The following is a 21,799-nucleotide window of genomic DNA, read 5'->3' as shown; positions in this document are numbered from 1 at the left end:
AATAGCATGTGACCACGTCATATGCTGGAAATCCGGTAATGAATTCCACTTACCTATCAAAAGATGCTAATCAGTGCAAATAAGATCCATACATGTCTTTATATACACATACTTCCTGTCTCATCACAATTAAGTAGCAAAAGTCCTACAAAAGTGAACACAATCGTAAGGATAGAGGAGAAAACAGCAACTCGGCAGTAGCCCATGTCCTAATTCTGCTACCTAGAAGAGAACACACCAACAAACAATGAAGGGGAATTCTTTTCCGCAGGAATCCACCAGAGAAATTCTGCTTCAGCTCCTATCTACAGCATCTGAATGCTAAACGAAATACAAGGATAAGAAAACAGAACTTGTAATGAAAAACCTGTTGTTGGTAAGCCCCAACATCTACATTTATTTTTCCTCTGAGGATTCATTACGAACTTAGTAAATATACAAGGGAATCATGCCCGACATCTAACGTTGTAAATCACATAACCACATTTCCTCATTGAATTGGAGGATCCGGATTGAATTTTACTGTTTCTCTCCATATGAGTTCCTTGATATTCTCCTCAGTGAAGGATGGCTGCTCGAAATCAAAACTGAAAGGCCTAGGGCAAACAGGTTCCTCATTGATATCATGAAGAGGGCCCAAGTAGGGGTGGCATAGTGCCTCATCAACTGCAAATAACCATGAAGAAAGACAACCCGTCAGTGTGAAATGTGGAAAACTGATGATCAGCCGACAAAATACAAGAATTGGTGAAAATTAGATAGCTAAATTTCGCATGTTTAACAACCATGCGTAACCATACCAAAATCAGTTGTACATCCTAATTTCTTTAGCATCAACAGCCATCCAAAAGACAACTATGGATACCCAAATATAGCAGAAAACCTCAGCTGATTGTGTTACTATCAATTTGTTCCAAGTCATGATTGAGTACATTTCCAAGAATTTTTTTCCCATTTTTCTTTTATTGTGCCCAAAAAGGTGTTGAGTTCGAAACCAAGCTTCAATTAAATAAAAAGTAAAAACAACTTAAAATCACATGTACCAGTAATGCGCCTGGTAGGGTCAAAGACAAGCATTTTCTCGAGTAAATCCAGAGCTCCAGGAGACATATTGGGGAACCTAGTAGAGAATTGTTGCCGTGGGTATTGCGGAAGTTGTCTGACATATCTTCGGGCATTATCACTTCGGAGAAACCCAAGACTCGCGTCATCAGGTGAACCTATGAGCTATGGAAAACAAAGAGAAGAAAATGCACACTTGTCACACTCAAAGTTGATACAAACAACATACAGCCATATACGCAAAATGATGTGCCCTGTTGACTTTTAAAGCACACCATGAATGTCCCATCGCAAAAAATTACTGACATCAGCAGATTCAAAATCGGATCTATGAAGTGTCCAGCCCTCACTAACTAGAAACCAAAACCATACACACACACACAACAATAATAATAATAATAAAACACCAGCTTAAAGGCAAAAAAATAAAAAAGTTTCTCAATGTGCTATCAGCAGATTGGTCACAAGATCTGGTAGTAAACCAAACCAAAAAGAGCCCAAGTCCGAAAGGCTACATGAATCAGTTGTCTCCACTGAGTTTTGTCGAGGGCATCGTCTTCCGTGATATCCAAGAAACCTAGGTCTTTTCAAACTACCAAGTCAATTTTGGTCTACCTCTCTCCTCAGTGCTACCATCTACCGTAACCATATAAAGCTGAAATGACACCTCAAGAAACAAAATGTTCTGTTGATTAGTTGAACAGTACTTTTGCACTTTTCAAAAAAGAGTGGCGATAGGTCTCTAATGTTGATAACCAGCAGAAATTATGGTCCAGGTGAATTCACTATAGATCATCTACAAAAAAAACATACCTCTGTTATAAGTCTAAGCTGATGGACATAATCTTTCCCAGGGAACAGGGGTTGTCTGGTCATAATTTCACCAAGAATGCAACCTACTGACCAAATATCGATCGCTGCAGTGTACTCTGAACAATTAAGAAGCAATTCTGGTGCCCGATACCACCGAGTAACAACATACTCAGTCATGAAATCTGTTTCAGAGGTTGTCCTTGCAAGTCCGAAGTCTCCAATCTTTAGGTCACAATTTGCATTCAGAAGCAAATTGCTGGGTTTCAGATCACGATGCAAGACATTTGCAGAATGAACATATTTGAGTCCTCGTAGCAATTGATACAGAAAATACTGCATAAGTAGAATTGATGCATCAGCAAAATCAAAATTGTAATCAATAAAGTACTGCATAAGTAGATTAAATCATAAGCACCAACTGCAGGTCTGCAAGTACAAAATGCAAAATGAACCAGAGTCACCTTTGCATGAAATCCAGTAACAAAAGGTAACTTGGATAATAGATTGTGGCAATAGCCAAAAAGAGTAAAAAATGAACTACAAGTCAGCCTGCTGCCTGCCTAAGAGTTGATGGTCTTGGAATCCAACTTTTGGTCAACTAAAGCACCATACTTCACTCAAGAGGCTATGACCATCCCAAATTCATCACTATAGCTAAGTTAAATTGCAAACTATTATTATAGATGCAAGAAGTAGAGCCAAACCCGACAATGATCATCATTCAAAGATTGGTTGGAGCGAATTATCTGATGAAGATCAGTGTCCATCAATTCATAAACAATGTAAACATCGTTGAAGTTTTCCTTTTGTGGAGGCCGAATAATGTCTTTGAGAGCAATAACCTGCAGTGGAGAAAGAAGTGAGCAATATGCTCATGAGTCATGATAGCACAACAAACTTAATCTTTCAAAGTAGCAAAGAAAATCAATGCAAACGCTGATAGAAATCCATGCAAGGAAACTGAAAGCAACTTAAAAACTAAATATGTCCACTCAGCTTCTCAAAGCGTCATTCTAACTACTTGGGTTATTGCAGAAATCTGTTTTGCCACTCTGCTCAACAAAGAGCCAAATTTTTGCAGCCAAGGGTACTGCTCCATAATGTGTCATACCAATTTTAAAGATGTAGACAGATCTAGGAGCCTGCCTTGTGCGTTGCTGCTTGCTAAACAACATGGAGGTTGTATTTTGGTGGGTAGCACACCAACCAGAGATAATTCCCTAAACACTCTCGCGCTATCATTCTCAACTAGATTATCCATCTCTCTGCATTTCGCCGGTTCTTCCCCCTGCTATAACTCTTCTTGAACAGATTGATTCTACCTCTTTCTGGTAATCTCCCTTCTCTCATACAGATTACCTCACACGTGATCACAAATACACAGCATAGCCACCCTCCTTGACTCTTCTCTTCCTCCACCAGATCCATCTCCTCCTCGAGTCTTCTAGCAAGACGTGTTCGGACCTAACAGATTGGGTCTCCGCAACTATATATCTACAGTTTGACATCTCCGCTGGGGACACTTGTTTCTGATTCTTTCCTAGGTCTTCACTGAAAAAATACTCTCCTCAGGGTGGTTTCATGCTTAGCTAAGGGCGTATGTTTGCAGGCTTGGCGAGGTCCTACAACGTCAGTCCTTGCCTAGCACTCCCCTTTGATCGGCGAAGCCACCACCTCCGCAGAGTTGGGCGCATGTTGTAAGCACTATGCATGTGGCGCCTAGATGCACTTGTCTACATTACTTTGAATTGATACCAGGTTAGCATTGCTTAGTTGCAGGATCCTTCTGTGTCAGGCAGACAAATCTACCCTAGAACCTTGCTCTTGCACTCCCAAGTCAGAACGTCCGAGGAAACTTGCTCCCATTGAGATATAATAAGCTAGTTCCCCCCTAGGATAGAACCTCTCAAACATATTGATCTCAAAGAACTAAGAGAAGAGCTACCAAGCGAGAGGAAATATGAAATAACTATAAGATTCTGGGAAAACATTTACTTTACCTCGAGAAGATACTAGAAAAACATTTACTCAAGTACTTAGCGTAAAGATTAGATTTACATATATTTGGGGAAAAAACATTAGCAATTTTCTATAATTCTTAGTTGCAAGGATGCCTAAACAAGGAGCTTCAACAAGTGGTTATGGATTAATTGGGTGGGTTTTGCCGAGCTTGGGCTCTATATTAAATTCATTTCCATAAATTATTCCTAAATGCTCCCCGGCGCTCCCAAACGAGGAGCTTATATGATCCCTGCTCCCGCCCTTGCTTCCAGCAACTAAGGTTTAGAACTATGGTGATAAGAAAATCAGAAGTCTTTCAATCAGCAATTGCCACAATGGTCATGGCTATGTCTTATGCTTATAAGAAGCAGCTACCTTTCCAAAATGTGCACTGTTCATCTACAGGGACTCCACATGATGAGTAAACAAGCAAATGGTACAAAAAAAAAAAAAAACATGATTACAGAGACAATACTCACCAAATTCCTTTTCCTTTTTCTGGTAAGTAGACTAATAACCCAGTTCAACCATAAGGCAAAAGAAGATGAACATGACCAGGGAGATCTTGAAAATGTTATGATTATAAATCATATATATCATGTCCTAAACGTTATGATTATAAATCATATAAAGCTTACATTTTCATGGTCCATGTGGCGAAGAAGCTTAATCTCTCGTAGTGTCCTCTTTGCATCTATTCTGTTGTCAAATGCATTACCAATCTTCTTAATAGCAACTTCTTCACGTGTCTCCGAGTTCATAGCAGCACTGAAGCAAATTAAAAAGGTAACATTTTCAATTCACATTTTCCATAACAGATAAAAATAAGTCGAAAAGATGGAACTGTAATCAAGTTGAACCACCATCTTTTTCCCCTTTTTCCTGTATTGAACCTAGAAGATCACTCAAACGGCAACTTCTAAATATATCCCAAAGTTCTCAAATCTTACAACTGAAATTGATATAGGCCTCAACAGAGCATTCTTGACAAGTGGATCGATGGTACACAAAACAAGAAAAGAATGTTTCTCATCTGATGAAGCACCTCTTTGTGGATACTGAAAGGAACATCTTACGCCTTGGGTATTAAGGTAATTGTTGTCTTCCAATTACTACATATATGCAAGCACAAGTGTCCCACACAAATATGCTTATCCCTATTTCTAGAAATGGTCAAGCAGCCTCAACCCCATCTTTAACAACTGTAAGAATCATCCCATAGAAACACAGTTGCTAAAAATGGGAACAAATGAAGTGATGACATAGATTTTCTTTTGGATGTGTCGAGCTACCTTATGCACACTCAATTAATCCTCTGGGACCAATCCCATTGTCCCCAAGCAGGCCCAACTAAAACCAAGACAGTCACATATGGCCGGTCCCACAAGAGTTGGTTGCACCTAACATGATTCAAAGCACCAAACCCTGGAACTAAGGCCTTGAGCAAATCCTTTAAAGTTGATATATATAGCCCTAGATAACTCATGTGCTGAGCCAGCCTATGCACACTTCAACTAATCCTTGGAGACCAATCCCATCACCCCCATGCGGGGCCCAACTAAAACCAAGACAGTCACGTATGGCTGGTCCCACAAGATTTGATAGCACTAGCACCTAATATGCTTCGAAGCTGAGAAGTAGGAGGGAGCAAAACCCTAGGACTGAAGCCCTAGAAAAAGCTAACCTCTATAAAATTTGCTTCACTAAATTGACGCAAGATAACAAGATAGACAGATCAATCGAGAACGAAAGCAAACCAAATACTCGCAACAGATGAAGCATGATCCAAAGGGCACGTTGATTTTTTTTCATGCTAACATCACATGAATATCAGTATATCACGCACCACTATTCACCAAAACTACATAATATCACTTCCTGTTACCGAGGACAAAAAATAAATCTCTTAGTTCTCAAAAACCTCAATTCGACAAAGCAAGAGATACGAGTACAAAATTGCAACACAGCTGGAATCGAGTACAGGCCCTTACCAGACGATGCCGTAAGCGCCGCGGCCGACGGGGCGAATCGGAGGGACGTACTTTCTGGAAACTTCGAACAGGTTACCGTAGACATTGTACTGGACGTAGCGTCCACCGTGGGTGGGAGTCCCTCTGATGTTTCCGCCCTCAGCTGATGAACCCGAGCCCGACTCCACAGACATGTCCCAGATCACGCTAATTGGTCACTCAATTAGCGATAAATCTCACTGAAATTTGAAAGCAAGACCTAAATAAGGTTGGGGAAAGAGAGGAGGAGGAGGTTTATTGGAAGCTGTAGAGAGACTTTTGACATTTCTGTGGTGGTTGGGAGTAAGGTACAATTTGGGGATGCCTGTGACCTTTCTAGAGAGGGAGAGAGAGAGAGTGGAAACGTGTGTGAACTTTAGGGGAAAACTTTTGAACTGAATTTGATACGTTTACCCGTGAAATTGACACTTTAATGCGATAAATGCTTGGCCAGCTAGCATTTTTTCTGGCGATACCGGACAAGCGTGTGTGCGTTATCATGGGGCTGCTTGCTGCGTCATGTTATTTGATGATGTCGTCTTATTTGATCTGAACCGTTCTCGTCTCATCGAGAGCGTAGTATCCGTAACGAATTAAGTACCTAATTGATAAATGACCATTTATCTTATTTGAACCGTTCTCGTCTCATCGAGTTTGTGGGACCCGCGAAAATTCAACTACCTATATATGATCGGTGAGCATTTATCTTTACGGTACTTGAAAAAATTCATCCATAGCAGTATTTTTTTTTCAAAACAAACATGTGTTATGAAAAAATAAGTATCATTATCCGATCAATTTTCAATGTTAATGTGAACTACTCCGTAATTGACCAGACAAATAAATTGAACAGTTCATATCAAATACCGAAACACGGGAGATGGCCCCATAATGCGTGCACAGCACACATAGCTCCCCATTTTTCCTGCCTCTTGCGGGATGTGTTTTTTGTTGTGTACCAATTGTACAGGATTTTGACCAACTAATTTTATGGGCTGTAATTTTCCAATCTGTGTACTCCATATAAGTCTTGCACAGTGAGATGGAGTATAAACGAGTTTGAATATGCTCAATGTGCTGGGATTTTTTTTGAGATCTTTCTGTCTTGTTCCGGACGGGATTCTCATATCGGCACCTAGTATTGATTTGCTTTTGTAGGGTGTCCTAGGATCCCGGATTAGGTAATTTGGTACACTCCTGTATTTTGCAATGTAATCTTCGCCTTCGGATATAATGAAATTGACTGATTCAAAAATAAATAAATAAATAAATATGCTCAATGTAGGCCTGTCAATGGATCTGCTCAAAAAAAAATGCTCAATGAATTAGGATGGTTGTCTTTCTTTGTTCAAAAGAATTAAAAACAGCTGACTCAAAGATTGTGTAATTGTAGTAATACATTGAGGTTATGGATTCAACCTTTGCGAAGAGAATTTTAAATTTTTACTAGTTTGTAAGTTATTGGACTTGGAGTAAGCCCCGTTCCAGAACTTGAATAAGTTTTTATTTTTTATTCAATAATAAGGCTTGTTCTACAAAATAAGAAGTACGTACTTATTTTTTGGTTAAGGCAACTTTAAGCTCAAAAATCATGTGTTTACGCAAAAAAAATTCCTATCAATATGGATCTTATTTGATAGATCTCATTGAGATTTTTAATACGGTGCAAAAAAAATTGAAAAATTATTTTTCATTTATGTTATTTTTGAGTTTGAAAATGTGAAACAAGCTGTTTATTTGAGTTTTCTGGAACAACCCTTCTTATTTTTCTTTGAGAAGTTCCAAAATAAGTACTTATTTTTTAAGAAAATTTCTGGAACGGAGCCTAAATGGAATAATACACTGCTTCGCGGAAAATCTCTCTGAATTTTCGTCTAAAGTAGTACACAATAGATAGCGAAAAGAATTTACTCCTATATCGAAGGACTCCAACGAAGGAAAATCAGAATAAAGAGAAACTTGCACGAATTATTTTCTTGCAAAGGCTCGTGATAGCGGTAGCAATCTCTTCATCTCTTAGATAAAAAGTTGAGCACCAAATTTTTAATTCATCTTGTTGCAACTATGACTTATCAACGAAGTAGATTGTACTGGATTTAGTTATCCTACAACCTCTCTCTCTCTCTCTCAACCTAGCCGCCGCACCTCTTTGTTTCTCTCTTCCCCTCTCTCCCCCTTGGATTTCCACCCTAAAATGGGCCGGGGGCAGCGATCTCTCCTATGGAGTTTTTTCTCTCTGTTGGCCTCCGTTTTTTCTCCTCATTTCATCACTCTCCACCCTCATTCTCCCCTCACACCTCCCGACGCCTTGGCCTCCCCAATTTCTCTACCGCCAAACCTCCTCCATCATATTCGCCGTTCATCGGTGACTTGTCTCTAGTGGTGCGGTTCAAATGTGCGCCTGTGGGTGCAGAGCTTTTATGCATGATTGGGTCGCCGGAGTTGAAGATCTAAGTTGGTGGATAAAGATGGCGAAGTTTTTTTTTTCATTTTCTTGTTGGTTTGCAAACTTTTGCTTCTTCTTCTCTCTTTTGTGGAGGTTTTCTCTCCGGTTTCTTGCCGTGAGTTTTTCTTCCAACTGGGTTTCTCTCAGTTGGATTGTTTTGGATTTTTCTTGTTTCTACAAGGAAAAATGTTTAGTTGGATTGGGGTATAGACTGTGGATGAATTCTCGCCGTCTTAGTTACTTGGTCCTTCGTTTAAGGACGAATTTTCATCTTGATGTAATATTTTGTTTGAGTTATAATATCATCTGTTATCGGTTGGGGAAAAAAAAAGATTGTACTGGATTTTATGATAATGATTTTCCATATAACTATGAATCAAACTTTGCAAATTTTGTCGAGGCGGCAGCACGTGTAATTTATGGAGGATTTGTCCATACAGAACTTTTAAAAGACCGACTCAAAGCATCGAAAATAAAATCATAACGGACTTCATTTCTCTTCGAGCGAAAATCACATAAAAAAAAAAAGAAGAAGAAGAAGAAGAAAGAAAGAAAGAATGTTAAGAACAACTAGGAATATTTTATGGTGGTGATGTTAATCCAAATAGTATTGAATTGGGGTGGTCTCCCAACACGTAATTTCTTTAGAAAATCATCGCACTTTTCTTGATACCTCAGTATGCACAACGTGAGACGCACAAGAAACATTTACTCCTATATTTAAAGCAAACAAAATCAGCTGGCATAGGCTGGCAAGAGAAATTTTTCGGTGCCGGGTGGCATATGCTGGCATATTCCACATGGTACCCGCTCGACACATTCAGATCGTTTAATACATTTTTGGACGGCTCGGATTGAAATCCTGTTATAATTTCAACCCGCGTCTTCTCACTTGATTAGGTCAATCGTACTTTAATTAGGTGGGTTTCCAATGTTGCATCTGCTCATTGCCAAACAGATGGCTCAGATAGTGCACAACAACGTGTTGTGCACAACCACACAACATAATCCTCCAATCCCAGTTGGATTAGGAATGCCCAACTCAATGAGAAATATCATTAGTGCTGGGCATCGAATTTCAAAAACTAGGGCGAGCCGTGGAACAATAATGCAGTAGCACAAGCTGAGCACTTCAGCTCCGGAAACTCAATTAAGTATTTATTTTATAATAAGGCAATTTCAAGTTCAAAATTCATGTTTTTACGCGAATAATTTTTTTAGCAATATGAATTTTGATTGATAGATTTCATTGAAAACTTTTAAACGGTGCAAAAAAATTAAAAATTTATTTTCCATTTACATTATTTTTGAGTTTAAAAGTATGAAATAAACTACTTATTTTTTAAAAAAGTTTAATTAACGGCCGCGAGCCCCCTGCCACGGTGTTCAATCTGTTTTACCCCAATTTATCTCGTCAACATAACTTATTTTTCGTAGTAAAAGTTCACTGGGTGGACTACTCGTGCAATTCAACAACCAACATGATCACGACATCCCCATCTTAGCAAGCCAAGGAGCTGGGTATCTGATTCCTGAGTTCAGTAATTGGAGTTTCCTTATTTCCCTGTTGCTATGGGGTTAAAACAATAGCACCAAAACTAAGATTGCAGGCCTCCCTGAAAGACAAAACTCGAGACATTCGATTTTGGAGATATAGGTGATTCTGAGCTTTCAAAATCAATTTAAGGAAGACATGACAGGAGAGGACTTGCATTGGATGTATTGCTAATTCTGACAAAATTCACTCTCACAATACCTGATCAAATGTCGTTGCCAAGTGTGCTTAAGGGAATCATGATTCATGATGCAAGACTGTCCTCCACTAGAACTCTTGCGACATGGTGGCGGTTGGGGGACACCAGAGACATGTTACTCGCTTTTAAGTGAAGCCACTGAGGATCCCCACGGCACAACAAAGGAACTAGAGATCAGATGTATTGCTGAAAAATTTGTAGATTAAATTTCTAAACGCCGTATCTCTAGCACATGCCACCAAGGTTACAGTAAGTTGGAAAGAAGTTTGAGGGGCAGGATATGGAGGACCACATTCATCCAAAAGCGATAAACTCACAATGGTTTGGCACACAAGCTTCCGCAAGATAACAAGATATTGTCAGCTGCTAGTTACTGTAATACCGTGGTATAGATTGAGCAGGTAACAAAAGAAGATTAATACCTTGATGTATAAGCACCACCGCGGAGGAAGAAGAGGGAACGATGAATCGACCTGCAAAATTGCAAGCCACATAAAAGAAACTTCCTCCCACAACTTTCCAAATCAAAAACATTCAGCACGCTAAAACAAACCTTGTGTCCCGATCAAGTCAAATGCAAGTAAATTCCCAGAAAGATAATAAATGCATGACTTAGTCAACCGTCAAAAGAGGAAACAACTTGCCCACAATATTACTCAAAACAACTAGAGCATCCCAAAGCTAGAAAACCGATAAAAAGCACAATTTTTATGCAAAACAGGCAGATCTACTTGCAAAAAGGCTGAACATTATAGCAGCACAAGGCAGAAAATTCAACCCCAAAGAATGCAGCAGGAGATCAGAGCAATGTTCCAAAGGCAACTTAGGTTGGAAATGACAAAAACAAAAAAATTAACAAGCAAACTAAGACAGTTTTTCTTTTTCTTTTTCTTTTTTTGCAAATCGTACAACCATTTTATATATACTAGCATCCAATAAAAGTACAAATAAAAAAAAAACAGTTCATAAATAATATAAAACACATTACACACCTCACAAGTTACACTACAAGGTCCACAACAAACATTATACATCATACTAATACGTATACCCTGATCAACCAAGTAACAAGAAAGCCCATACCTAGACCTAGACCTATGTCCATGAGCATACAGCAAGGCGTTTAGCATCATTGGAATTCAGCTCACACCATGCCCTTGCACATTGTTAGTAGGATCAGGGACAATACTGCCAACTCTAAGATTAGAAAGCAAAGAGTCACGTCCAGTTAGGACAATTTGGAAGAAGCCATCCACCTGCTTTGTGAGAAGATCTAGTCCCTGTGAAAGTCTTTCTGCCCTCTTTCCTAACTTGGAGATAGAGGTCTGGAGTGCTTCAGCTTCAATGGGATCCACCCCTTGTATCATGGGGTACAACGTCTTGACACTTAGATGAACTGCTTCAAGCTCCTTCACTACCGTAGCCCTTCCACTCGAAAATATATTTCTAATCTCCTCATTTACATAAGCCTGTACATCTTCAAAAGCTTCTGCCCACAAACAGGTCTCTAGAACATGTAAATCCACCAACTTATTTGCAGAACTTGAGAAGGCGGCAGCAAAGGTGCTGCATACAAACACAGTTAACACCTTAACTCCATACATCGCTCTCATTAAGACCTTTCCTTTGGCAGAATTCTTGATTTTAGGCAGGTCAAGTGTCTCAGTTAGACTATTTAAAATGGCAAAACAGTTCTGAAGTTTGGGATTCTTTGAACCAATGTGCTGCCTCCAGCCATCAAGTGAAGAGCAAGCTCGTACAAGCTGCTTTGAGGGGCAGGCATTCAAGTTGTGCAAGGCACACTGAAGCAGAAGGTGGCCCTGATTGAACCGTGAGAGCTCAGAACTGAAGGCAATGCAAATATCAAGCAGCTTCACACTATTATCCAAGTACAAATCAATCCATTTATCGTCCCAATCACAGACAGGGAGTTCAAGCTCCGTAATTATAGTTATTATGTCGGAATGAGTTTGGCAAAGCAACTCCATTGCGAATGTCATCCATGATAAGCTAAGGACATCTTCCCTGTCTCTTGGCTTAAGCTTCCTGAATCTCTCTGCCAAGGCATCCTCAAAAGTGTTTAACAATCCTAGAAGCCTTGGAGACAAATATGAACCCTTAGGAAATATCTTTTTGAATGGATTCCCAAAAGGGAAGGAAGGACGATGTTGCTCGTGCGGACGACTCATTTCAATATACAACCTGCAAAGAAATTTAGCAGTTGAGCCAAAAGAAAAAAGATAAAAATAAAGCAAAAGATGCCAATTTCTCAATATATATGAGGCAGTTCTGCAAGCCCCATATAACTAACTAGACATGACAAACAGAAATCGTACGGAAGAGCAAATTCTGATCAACCAATTCAATTACATTTATGGCGATAGCTATATCATAAGATTCCCCAAATGACCCAGTCCTAAATCCTATTGGGTCATGAAATGAGAAGTAATCACATAAATCGAAATTGTGGCAAACACCATTATTTCCATTGTATATATACCTTCCATAGCCCTGTGGTTAGTTATTAAGAAGGGAAAACAAACAACCATAACATCCTAAAACCAAATCTTCTTCTATGCATAGTCCTAAACAAAAACCTAGCCTCAACCTACCCTAGTGCAAGTATTCATCCCCAGCGACTTGTCAGGTTGTTCCTCTTTCCGGTAAAAACACAGCACAGCAAATAGAAACCACAAGACCTAGTTTTCGACACATCAAGAAAGGCACACCATACACAAGATTACACAAACAAGCGTACATATATTTACACGCTATTTATCAAAGAGCACGCACTTTCTTCAAATTCATTACAGATCTACATTTCAAGCATGTATCACAGCAAAAAAACGCTGACCTAAACCTAACTAGAGAATCGTTTACGAAATTAACACTAAATAATCAAAATAAAAAGAGCATGAGTTTTCCACAAAATAATCGTAAAATATATTCACGCTATTTATCAAAAAGCATACCTTTTCTTCAAATTTATCGCAGATGTACATTACAAGCATGTGTCGCAACAACAAACACGGATCTAAACCTAATCAGAGATTTCCTAACGAAATTACCACTAAATAATCAAAATACAAAATAAACCAAGTAAAACACTCACCAAATCGCTGGATCTTCAAGTCAACGGTTCGAATAAAATCCAACAAAAAAAATCTCAAAAAAACCAACCGATTCGCGGAAACAGAATCGAAAATAAACTACAAACCGTAATCCTATAGAGATAGAAAGAGGGAATACCAGGATCGATAACTAAACAGATATTAGAACCGTCGAAGAAATTTCACCAAGACGCGTATGGTAGGCCGCTTCTGCGTTAGGTAGTTCTTTCTTTGAATAGGCCGCAATGACTTGTAGGGTTGAAGATAAGAATGAAATGGTGAACGTTGAACAACAACTTATTGGCGGCCGTACATTAACGCGTGGTGGAATACGAGTGGGTGGGTGTAATCGAGATTTTTCTGGCTTTCTCTGATCCCATGCTTTTGTCGTGGACCCATGCGCACTGAATTGGAGTCGGTGGTGGTCTGGCAGTGTTAGGTCATGGTTTTGGCCGTTAGATGACTTTCTGCGTGGAATCTCGAGGCGAATCATCATTAATGTGGGAAGAATATGGGCCGTTGATTTCGACGATGTAGTCGATCAACGGTAGATATCCAAGGTAGAACACTAAGGAACGAGTATGAGTTGTTTCCACTTTTTGTGGCCCCTTAATGGGCCTAAATCAACCAGTCGGCCCAATAATGCGGGCTTTATCCATCTCTGTGCGCACTTAGGAGGCCCGTAGACTCCTAAACAAAAACGATGGGGAAAATGACGGGCCATGACATGTTTTGATAATTAATACCAGCCAATGACAAGTTAAGAACATTTGTTAATACTGAAAATGCACTTGACGGGTATTAATTATCAAAACACGTCTTTAGCCGTCATTTTCCCAATGATTGTGTAGCTCTCTTTAGAACATGAGGTCTATGGTTCAATTTCTATGGACAGGAGACTGATTCTCGTAGTGATTTAACAAATACTAATATATACCAAAAAAAAAAAAAACAAATACTAATATAGTATTGTCTGGTAAAAAATGGATAGCCAAGAAAAAATTGTTAAATTCATAGCTACCGATAAACCTACATTCGCAATTAATGGGGGGAAATTTCGGTCTAGATTGATCAAATCTGTCGTTAATAGTCCCGGCATAACTTTAAAGCTTTGGGGTTAATCGAGATTGTGTAAGCTGATCTGAATAGCCCATAATAATAATAATAATAATAATAATAATAATAATAATAAGGTTCTTTCGTAACTAAAAAATAAGGAGAGAAATTAAATACCTGTTTTTTTTTTTTATATATGTAGGTTCTTGTAGAAAAGCGAATAAAGATGCCAGCCCATGTCTTCTTGTTTAGTATTTTCCCCATTTAAGCCAGAACATGGGGAACCAGAAAGCAAACCCATGTGACACTCAATTTCAACTTGGCTTCAATAATTAGCCAATTTAGGCATCCACATGGCTTCAATTTTGAAGCCCAATGAAGTGCGAACAAGTAATACGGTCTCGTATAAAGAATTGGAGTAATTGCTAAAGCTTATACCTTCTCCACCTCTGTTTTCGTGCATTTTCAGCTATAAAATTGCATAAAAGTCATCCCACCGATAGGGTACTATCATGCTTTCGTGCAACTAAAAATGTACATGAACAGAAGTATAGAGGGTTTTTCAGTACGGAAAAAGATTTGAGTTCTTGGAAAACAGGTCGCATAGATTTTACAGGTTAAGGGAGAAAGTGATAATTTCAAGTAACATTCGCCACCAGAATAAATTTGATGAACCAAATAAATAGAATGTGTAAGCTGCTCAAACATGAAAGCCAGGAGCAAAGGATGAAATGCAATGCAAATGGTAGATGCCGAAGATCAGGAATAAGCTCGAACCGCCTATGTCAACAAATCATATAAAGCTTAAGTACAAAGAAAGTCCCAAAATTCAGTTTCTCAACGGATCCCCAAACTTCAACAATAACTGCACTACTCATAAACAACACAGTGAAAAGCCCAAAGTTGATCTTTAATCAGTTCTCAATCATGAATGGATGATGAGAATAGTTACACAATGCTCTATAAATTTTACAGGTTCCACTTATTCATGGTTATAAAGATTTTAATTTCGTTGTTTTAATGTTACAGTGACGAAAAAGTATACATTTTCTACCGATGTCTCTTTTCACTTGTGTTAGAAGCAGCTGCACCAAATTTGCTTAATCATCACCTAAGGTTGAAAGATTGATGATTCTGTTGCTTATAATCACGATGGGCACGGGTATGTTCTCTATCAAATCTGCTTTCCTGTAAATCAAAAGCAAATGACAGATGAGTTGCATGCACTAAAATCTAAGCATAAAAACCAGCTTTCTGAAGCAAGGAGAAACATAATTGGGAAAATAAAATGGTGCATACATGTCGTAATAGAAGGTCAACTTCCTCAAGCATGTGGATCACCTGTCCCATTTTGGGTCTTTCTGAAGCATTAGGATCTACACACATAAGGGCAACCAACAGGACATGTTTGAGTGCTTTTGAAGAAGGCATCTCAGGTAGCTTTGGATCCACAACTTCTTCGGATTTTCTATTTTCAACCATTGTCTTCAACCAATCAATCAAATTCACCTGTAATTATTATCCACTTCAGATGATCGGAAACGTTCTGTGAATATAGGGTGAAATTTGGGACACCATATGAGATGTCCAAGACTAACCTCTCCATCCGGTCTACTATGGTCAACAGGGCATCTTCCAGAAATTATCTCCATTATAAGTATTCCAAAGCTATAGGTATCACTCTTCTCATTCAACATACCAGTCCAAGCATATTCAGGTGCAATATAACTAGGAAAATGATAGGATTAGTCAGTTTCCTATCACTGCATTGCCAATAAGCTTGAATTGCTACAAGGAAAACGAATATAGAGACCTAAAATTAAGGATGGAACTGAACTAACCCATGTGTTCCCATCACGCGAGTTGTCACATGAGTGTTCTCAGAATCCAAGAGCTTAGCCAGCCCAAAATCAGACATCTTAGGTTTCCATTCACGATCAAGTAGTATGTTGCTCGATTTTATATTTCGATGGACAACCTTCGGTTCAAGACTCTCATGGAGATATGCCAATCTGAAGGAACATAAAATCTAATTTAGACAAGCCTGTAGTACTCAACGAAGACTGGGCAGAACCAATCCATGATAAGTCAGATACAATACCCTTTCGCTGTTCCCAAAATGATATTCATACGGATATTCCATGTTAAGGGACTAACTCCTATATGTCCATGAAGCCAGTCGTCCAAATTCCCATTTTCTACATACTCATATACAAGCATCCTGAACAACAACGATAACCATCAAAATATTAATTGATCATAGAGCTTTCTCATTCGGAAAGGAAACCATCACCCAAGTAGGAAGTTAAGTTAATTTACCGGTAAGCTCCCTCCACGCAGTAACCCAACAACTTGACGAGGTTTTTGTGTTTTACCCGCCCAATTACTGCTAACTCCACTTTAAACTCTTTCTCAGCCTGACCACTGATAATCCCACCAGTTTTATGAGTCATGGATGGAAGGAAAATGGGAAAAATCCAATTAAAGTGTAGCTTGAGAGTATTTAGATATCAAATCGAAAGCTACACTGACCAGTCCTGTAATTTGATTAAATACTGTAGCTGTTGCCTAATCTCAAAATACCAATTCAAAGGTCTTTATTCCAAACAGAAAAGATAAATACATGGCTTTTCTCACATATTCCAATCAGAAGTTTGAGAGTATTTAGATATCAAATCGAGAGAGCCACACTAAGCATTCCTGTAATATGATTAAATATTAATCTCAAAACACCAATTCAAAGGTCTTTGTTCCAAACTGAAAAGATAAATACATGGCTTTTCTCACATATTTTAATCGTATTACTTCTCAAAAAGATTGAAACTCTCAGCCTATATGACAAATTCATATGTTCAATTCTAAAACTGAAACAGAAAAACAGAACAAGTAATGCAAAAACAGAACACATGTAAACATCAAAAAGAAAGGACCAAAACCACGCACAAGGCATTCGAGAATCAGAATATCTAAGTTTCCAACACAAAAACTTGTGGGCCTTTCCCATCAATAACTTTCCCACAACGAGTAGTTTTCACACCATATTTTTGCATGAAAATGAACACTTTATTTACATGAACAAGTTTCACTGGTTCCTACATGATTAAACACTATATCTACACGATTAAGCATTTTTTGCATAAAGTTCTAGACAATTGAACAAAGCCAGTATCCTGCTGAATTAGAAATTGTAGTGAATCAAGCAAACGAATACCTGTTATTGGACAAATTCTTCACAGCCACAATAGTATCATCTTCCAATACACCGCGATAAACAATACCATGACCCCCTTCACCGATCACATTTCCACCAGACAATCCCTTTGTAGCCACCTCAATCTCCCTCAACGTGTACCGCTGCAACCAACCTAGATGCAGGGACGGACACAGTATCTCAAAATTGGGTGGGGAACACTAAAAAGAAAGTTAAATACTACCAAAAATATCATCATACATATTATCACCAAATCTTTCGAATTACTAAGATAAGTGCATCCTTATGGACCATTTTAACAAGCAAATTAAAGCAAAATAGTAATAAAAAAAAAATATTGCTAAAAATAACATCACTTTTCTCAAATTTTTTGTTGGGTGGGTGTTGGATTGTCAAAACCATGTTGGGTGGTACGGATAGCAGAAAGAGCCAAACGGTTGATTGTTCAAGCTTGGTTTGAAAACTTAACAAGCTCGAGCTGGCTTGTTTATGCGACAAATTCATCTCAAACAAACTTTAATCAAGCCAAACTGAACAGCTTGAAGACATTATAAGTCAAACGAGCCCAACAGTAATCACTAATTTGTTCGAGCTTAGTTTGAAAGCTTAACGAGATTCAAAAATATATTTGAGTTCCCTTTGTATATGCAACAAACCGATCTCAAACGAGATTTGAACATGCTAACACAAGCTCAAACTCGAGCGGTTTGATAAATCCGGTTCATTTATCAGCCCAAGGGAAAGAATCATATAATTTTAAATTCTTGAACAAAATACCATTATAACTATAATAATAAAAATTTAAAACGTACTTACCTAGATGCGGAACCCCCGGCGGCGGCTGTGGCGGTGGCGGTGGTCCTCTGCGGCCAACAGACGCGGTATTCGATGGCGTCCGATCGGAGTCCACTAAAACCCTGAGCTCCGTCTTCTTCTCGGCCTTGATCTGCGACTCCGGGCCGCGCTTCGGTGCGGCGACTTCGGGCGCGATCTCTTGTGGTACGACCGGCGTGACGGACACGTGGTTCTGGGGGTGTTCGGGGGACTTGAGGCGGGGGAAGAGCTTGGTGGATTTGCGGCGGTGGAGGAGATTGGTGGAATTGCGGCGGCGACGGCGGCGGCAAGAGGAGAAGCAGAGGCAGGAGAGGAGTAGGGTGAGGAGGATGACTGATCCGGCGATGATTGAGATGAGAATCCACAGGCGGAGTCCAAGTATTGAGGTTTTTCGAGAGAGCTGCTTGTCAACGAAGGATAGGCCGTATATTGACATTGACTAGAGAGAGAGGAGAGAGAGAGAGAGGGTGGTGCGTTTGTTTAAAGTTACCGAAACGTCGGACTGGAATCTGGAGACAGAGTGAGGCTTCATTATAGGTTGGCGCGAGAGAGAGGGAGAACTCCACTGGTGAAGCTTTTTTCACTTTCTCGTTTTAAGGCTCTGTTTGGAACTTGAGGATGGAATGAGAAAAGTAGAGAAAATAGGAGTAATGAGAGAGAACGTTGAGAAAAAATTGGAGAGAAAATTGAACTTTTTTGTAGTAAAACTTTCCCTCTCTTTTTTTAGAAACCAAACGATGGAAACAAAAAATTTGAAATTTTCTCTTCTTTTCTATTTATTTCTCTAAGTTCCAAAAGGGATTTGTTATGATTTACTAGTACTTATTATTGGATATTTTCTACACTATTTTTTTAAATATTTACACTTCCTTTTTTGTCTTTTAGCAAAAAAAATACATACACTTTCAACACTAAAATCCAAAAAAGGGAGTGTAGAAATCAATTCCTTATTTATTTTGCCCTATTTTTTGTTTTCCAATGCAAGATTTTAATACCAGTTTTGTATTAAATTTTTTTAATTGAGTATTTATCGTAATTTAAATTAAGAACTCCATAAAGACAAAAATAACCTGAAATATTAATTGGATTGGTTTCTATCTTTAACGAGATTTTTTGTTTTTAATTATTTTTTAAACAATTTTGGTCATTTTTTATTTTGTTAAATAAATAATGTTAGAAAGTTGTGCAACATTGGCAAAAGTTTAGGAGAATAAAACAAAAATGAATAAATTAGGACAAACTTAACCTTAATGTTCAAAAGAGTGAGTTGTAATCTAGGATGCTAGAACAGCGAAGTCCTTTTCGTTCCGATTTTTTAATTTGGGTAAATTAATTTTTTATTGAAAAAAAAAATCAATCAACCAACCAAGACCAAGGGAATGCCCTTGCAGTTTGAAACACAGCTAGTTACTTACTAAAACAAACAAGAAATATAATTTAGTTGTTAATTTACAATTTCAAGTGATACTAAACTAAGTTAGTTATTTATTGTGTCAACTTAATTCGTTTACTTATTTATCTAATTAAAAGAATAAATGAAATACAAAAGTAAAAATCAATAAATAAGATTAAATCAGAATGATCCAGCCAGGCAATGGAATGAGGACAACATTAATGTAGACCTTTTTCAAGATTAAAATTAGGACATTTAAATGTTTGTGGCCTGTAATAGATATAGGCTTTAAGTCACAAGGGGAATACAAGTGGGCCACCTCAAGTATCAAAATACTAGGTTTTTTTTCCCTTTTTGACATCCCCAAGTCCAAATCGGATAAAACTAATCCATCTAAGCCGGCCACAGAAAATCAACATCCATGAAAAGAAATTTGTATCAAAATAGTCTCGAATAAAAGTATCAAGACATGACGGTATTTTTTTTCTTTTCGGTAAGTAAGACATATATGACGGACTTATTCGTTTATTAGTATGTTTAATTCAGAACCAATCCCATCGGTCGCATAGGTTGCGTGGTGACAAAGTAAACCTGAGTTCCTTTTTCATAAAAAAATTGTTGCAGGAAGGGTAACAACCTAAATGATCCATCTTTCTCTTTGTGACATTTGAACTAGCGATTTTGCTTGTAAGACACTCACCTTTGCTCTCTTTTATCACTTGGGCTAACTTTTTGAATAACCGCCTTGTATGTTTGCGCACCATTCACTATTAAAATAAAATTGCAGATTTTGTTCGAAAATATTCAGCAACATGTAATTAATGCAATGCAATTGCCCAACTTAACCTACCTTTCGATCGTGGAACTGAATACAGCATTCCTCTTCAACAAAACATCACGCATGACCTTGGGGATGTTTGGTATTGCTAATCTACATCTGAGATCACTATTAGACATTAGTCCGGTAGGATTGTTCATCTTTTGGGCAATCCATAATCAAATTTAGAGGTGCACACAGTCTAGATTAGTACGGTTCTATAGAAATTTTGTAACCGGATCATTCCGATCGGTTCTACAAAAGAGAGAATGAAAACATAACCACTATATGTGTAGAACCTGTCAAGATCCAAACCGCAAGATCGAGCGGATTTTAGTTCGGTTTAGCGTTGTTCTACCCTATTAACATCCAAATAGTTTTCTTTTTCTTTTCTCTTTTTGCAAACCATATGCTCATAAAATTTATTTTGAATTTAGATCACCAAACAACTCATAAAATAATTTCTATTTATAGGGATTTTATTAAGACTCGAAGCCAAATATGGTCACAAAATATTTGACAATCACTATCACTTAACCAACTCCTAAAATTGATGAAAACAACCAAATCAATAAACCCACAAGAATTGTTTGGCAAGAGCGATCATTAACGAAAAAAGTTAGTAAGGGGTGTTTTGGCCTAATAATAAAGTTGGATTGTTAGATTATTGGATTATTTAGCTCCTTTAAGAAATTAAATCAGTATTTTGGTTTGGTTTATTCAGTTCCAAGTATTTTGAGAAATAACTATTTTTTAGCAAAATAAGTTAACTTATTTTGCTAAAAAATGGTTATTTCCCAAGATACTTGGATAAAAGTAAAATCTTTTTACTTTTTCGATTTCTCTCATCGAGACGAATCAATAATCCACAAAAGTTTGGCGCAAAATTAATAAATGCGAAAAAAATTCAAATAAAGACAAAATCAAATTAATTTTTTTTAAGTTTAGGAGAACTCACCCTAGTTGGATGGATTATTTGACTTCTTTTTCCCTCCAATTTGGACACCCTGCAAATTTTCAGAATGCCGTGAAATGTAGGGGGCAGGGAGGGATTAACAAAAAAGGAAAAGGGTAAAATGGTCTACTCGCGACTTTTTTGCCCTAGAAATTGAGTTGGGCTCTTGCCAGATGCCGCGTGTCGGTAAAAAGTCAATCCAACCACTCTTACGAGTATTTTGAACCCAAACAAGTTGGATTATTGGATTATTCCAATAATCCGGAATTAATTTTTCTTAGCCAAAACACCCCTAGCTAACTGGTTTGGCAACTTCGGCTTTCTGGACTTCCTAGCCC

General features: G+C 38.2%; 3 protein-coding genes across 4 annotated transcripts; all 3 read right to left on the bottom strand.

Moving 5' to 3' along the window:
* Positions 1-74: 74 nt before the first annotated feature.
* Positions 75-6,296, bottom strand: LOC131333316 (mitogen-activated protein kinase homolog MMK2). The gene is made up of 6 exons (XM_058367777.1): positions 5,868-6,296; positions 4,515-4,644; positions 2,580-2,717; positions 1,876-2,208; positions 1,044-1,227; positions 75-666 (listed from the first exon to the last, which is right to left on the bottom strand). The coding sequence occupies exons 1-6, from the start codon at positions 6,038-6,040 to the stop codon at positions 491-493; spliced, it is 1,134 nt and encodes a 377-aa protein (XP_058223760.1). The 5' UTR covers positions 6,041-6,296; the 3' UTR covers positions 75-490.
* A 4,662-nt stretch (positions 6,297-10,958) lies between these two features.
* LOC131333315 (protein BPS1, chloroplastic-like) lies at positions 10,959-13,618 on the bottom strand. 2 transcript variants are annotated; one of them, XM_058367775.1, is made up of 2 exons: positions 13,335-13,618; positions 10,959-12,287 (listed from the first exon to the last, which is right to left on the bottom strand). In XM_058367775.1, the coding sequence occupies exon 2, from the start codon at positions 12,272-12,274 to the stop codon at positions 11,225-11,227; it is 1,050 nt and encodes a 349-aa protein (XP_058223758.1). In that variant the 5' UTR covers positions 12,275-12,287; positions 13,335-13,618; the 3' UTR covers positions 10,959-11,224. The 2 variants fall into 2 exon arrangements, with proteins under 2 accessions (XP_058223758.1, XP_058223759.1); XM_058367776.1 differs by having other exon boundaries at positions 13,198-13,335.
* Positions 13,619-15,001: 1,383 nt separating this feature from the next.
* On the bottom strand, positions 15,002-18,922 carry LOC131333310 (probable serine/threonine-protein kinase At1g01540). Its single transcript, XM_058367769.1, has 8 exons — positions 18,279-18,922; positions 17,463-17,616; positions 16,571-16,675; positions 16,353-16,472; positions 16,093-16,263; positions 15,850-15,979; positions 15,551-15,760; positions 15,002-15,439 (listed from the first exon to the last, which is right to left on the bottom strand). The coding sequence occupies exons 1-8, from the start codon at positions 18,730-18,732 to the stop codon at positions 15,359-15,361; spliced, it is 1,425 nt and encodes a 474-aa protein (XP_058223752.1). The 5' UTR covers positions 18,733-18,922; the 3' UTR covers positions 15,002-15,358.
* Between the last annotated feature and the right edge of the window lie 2,877 nt (positions 18,923-21,799).

The sequence above is a fragment of the Rhododendron vialii genome, chromosome 7a (genome assembly GCF_030253575.1).
Source record: "Rhododendron vialii isolate Sample 1 chromosome 7a, ASM3025357v1".
In the NCBI taxonomy this organism is placed as follows: domain Eukaryota; kingdom Viridiplantae; phylum Streptophyta; class Magnoliopsida; order Ericales; family Ericaceae; genus Rhododendron; species Rhododendron vialii.
The sequence above is the reverse complement of the archived record's forward strand: the minus strand, read 5'-3'. Positions and strand labels throughout refer to the sequence as shown.

Bases quoted from the DNA above. Each gene is read 5' to 3' on its own strand.
- LOC131333316 (XM_058367777.1), bottom strand. From the start codon at position 6,040: ATGTCTGTGGAGTCGGGCTCGGGTTCATCAGCTGAGGGCGGAAACATC. The intron at 4,645-5,867 runs GTAAGGGCCTGT...AATTTGCTTCAG, and splicing joins GGCGCTTACGGCATCGTCTG to TGCTGCTATGAACTCGGAGA. The intron at 2,718-4,514 runs GTAAGCTTTATA...TCTCCACTGCAG, and splicing joins GCCACATGGACCATGAAAAT to GTTATTGCTCTCAAAGACAT.
- LOC131333315 (XM_058367775.1), bottom strand. From the start codon at position 12,274: ATGAGTCGTCCGCACGAGCAACATCGTCCTTCCTTCCCTTTTGGGAAT.
- LOC131333310 (XM_058367769.1), bottom strand. From the start codon at position 18,732: ATGTCAATATACGGCCTATCCTTCGTTGACAAGCAGCTCTCTCGAAAA. The intron at 17,617-18,278 runs GTAAGTACGTTT...CCCTGCATCTAG, and splicing joins GCCGGGGGTTCCGCATCTAG to GTTGGTTGCAGCGGTACACG. The intron at 16,676-17,462 runs GTATTCGTTTGC...TGGGATTATCAG, and splicing joins AAGAATTTGTCCAATAACAG to TGGTCAGGCTGAGAAAGAGT.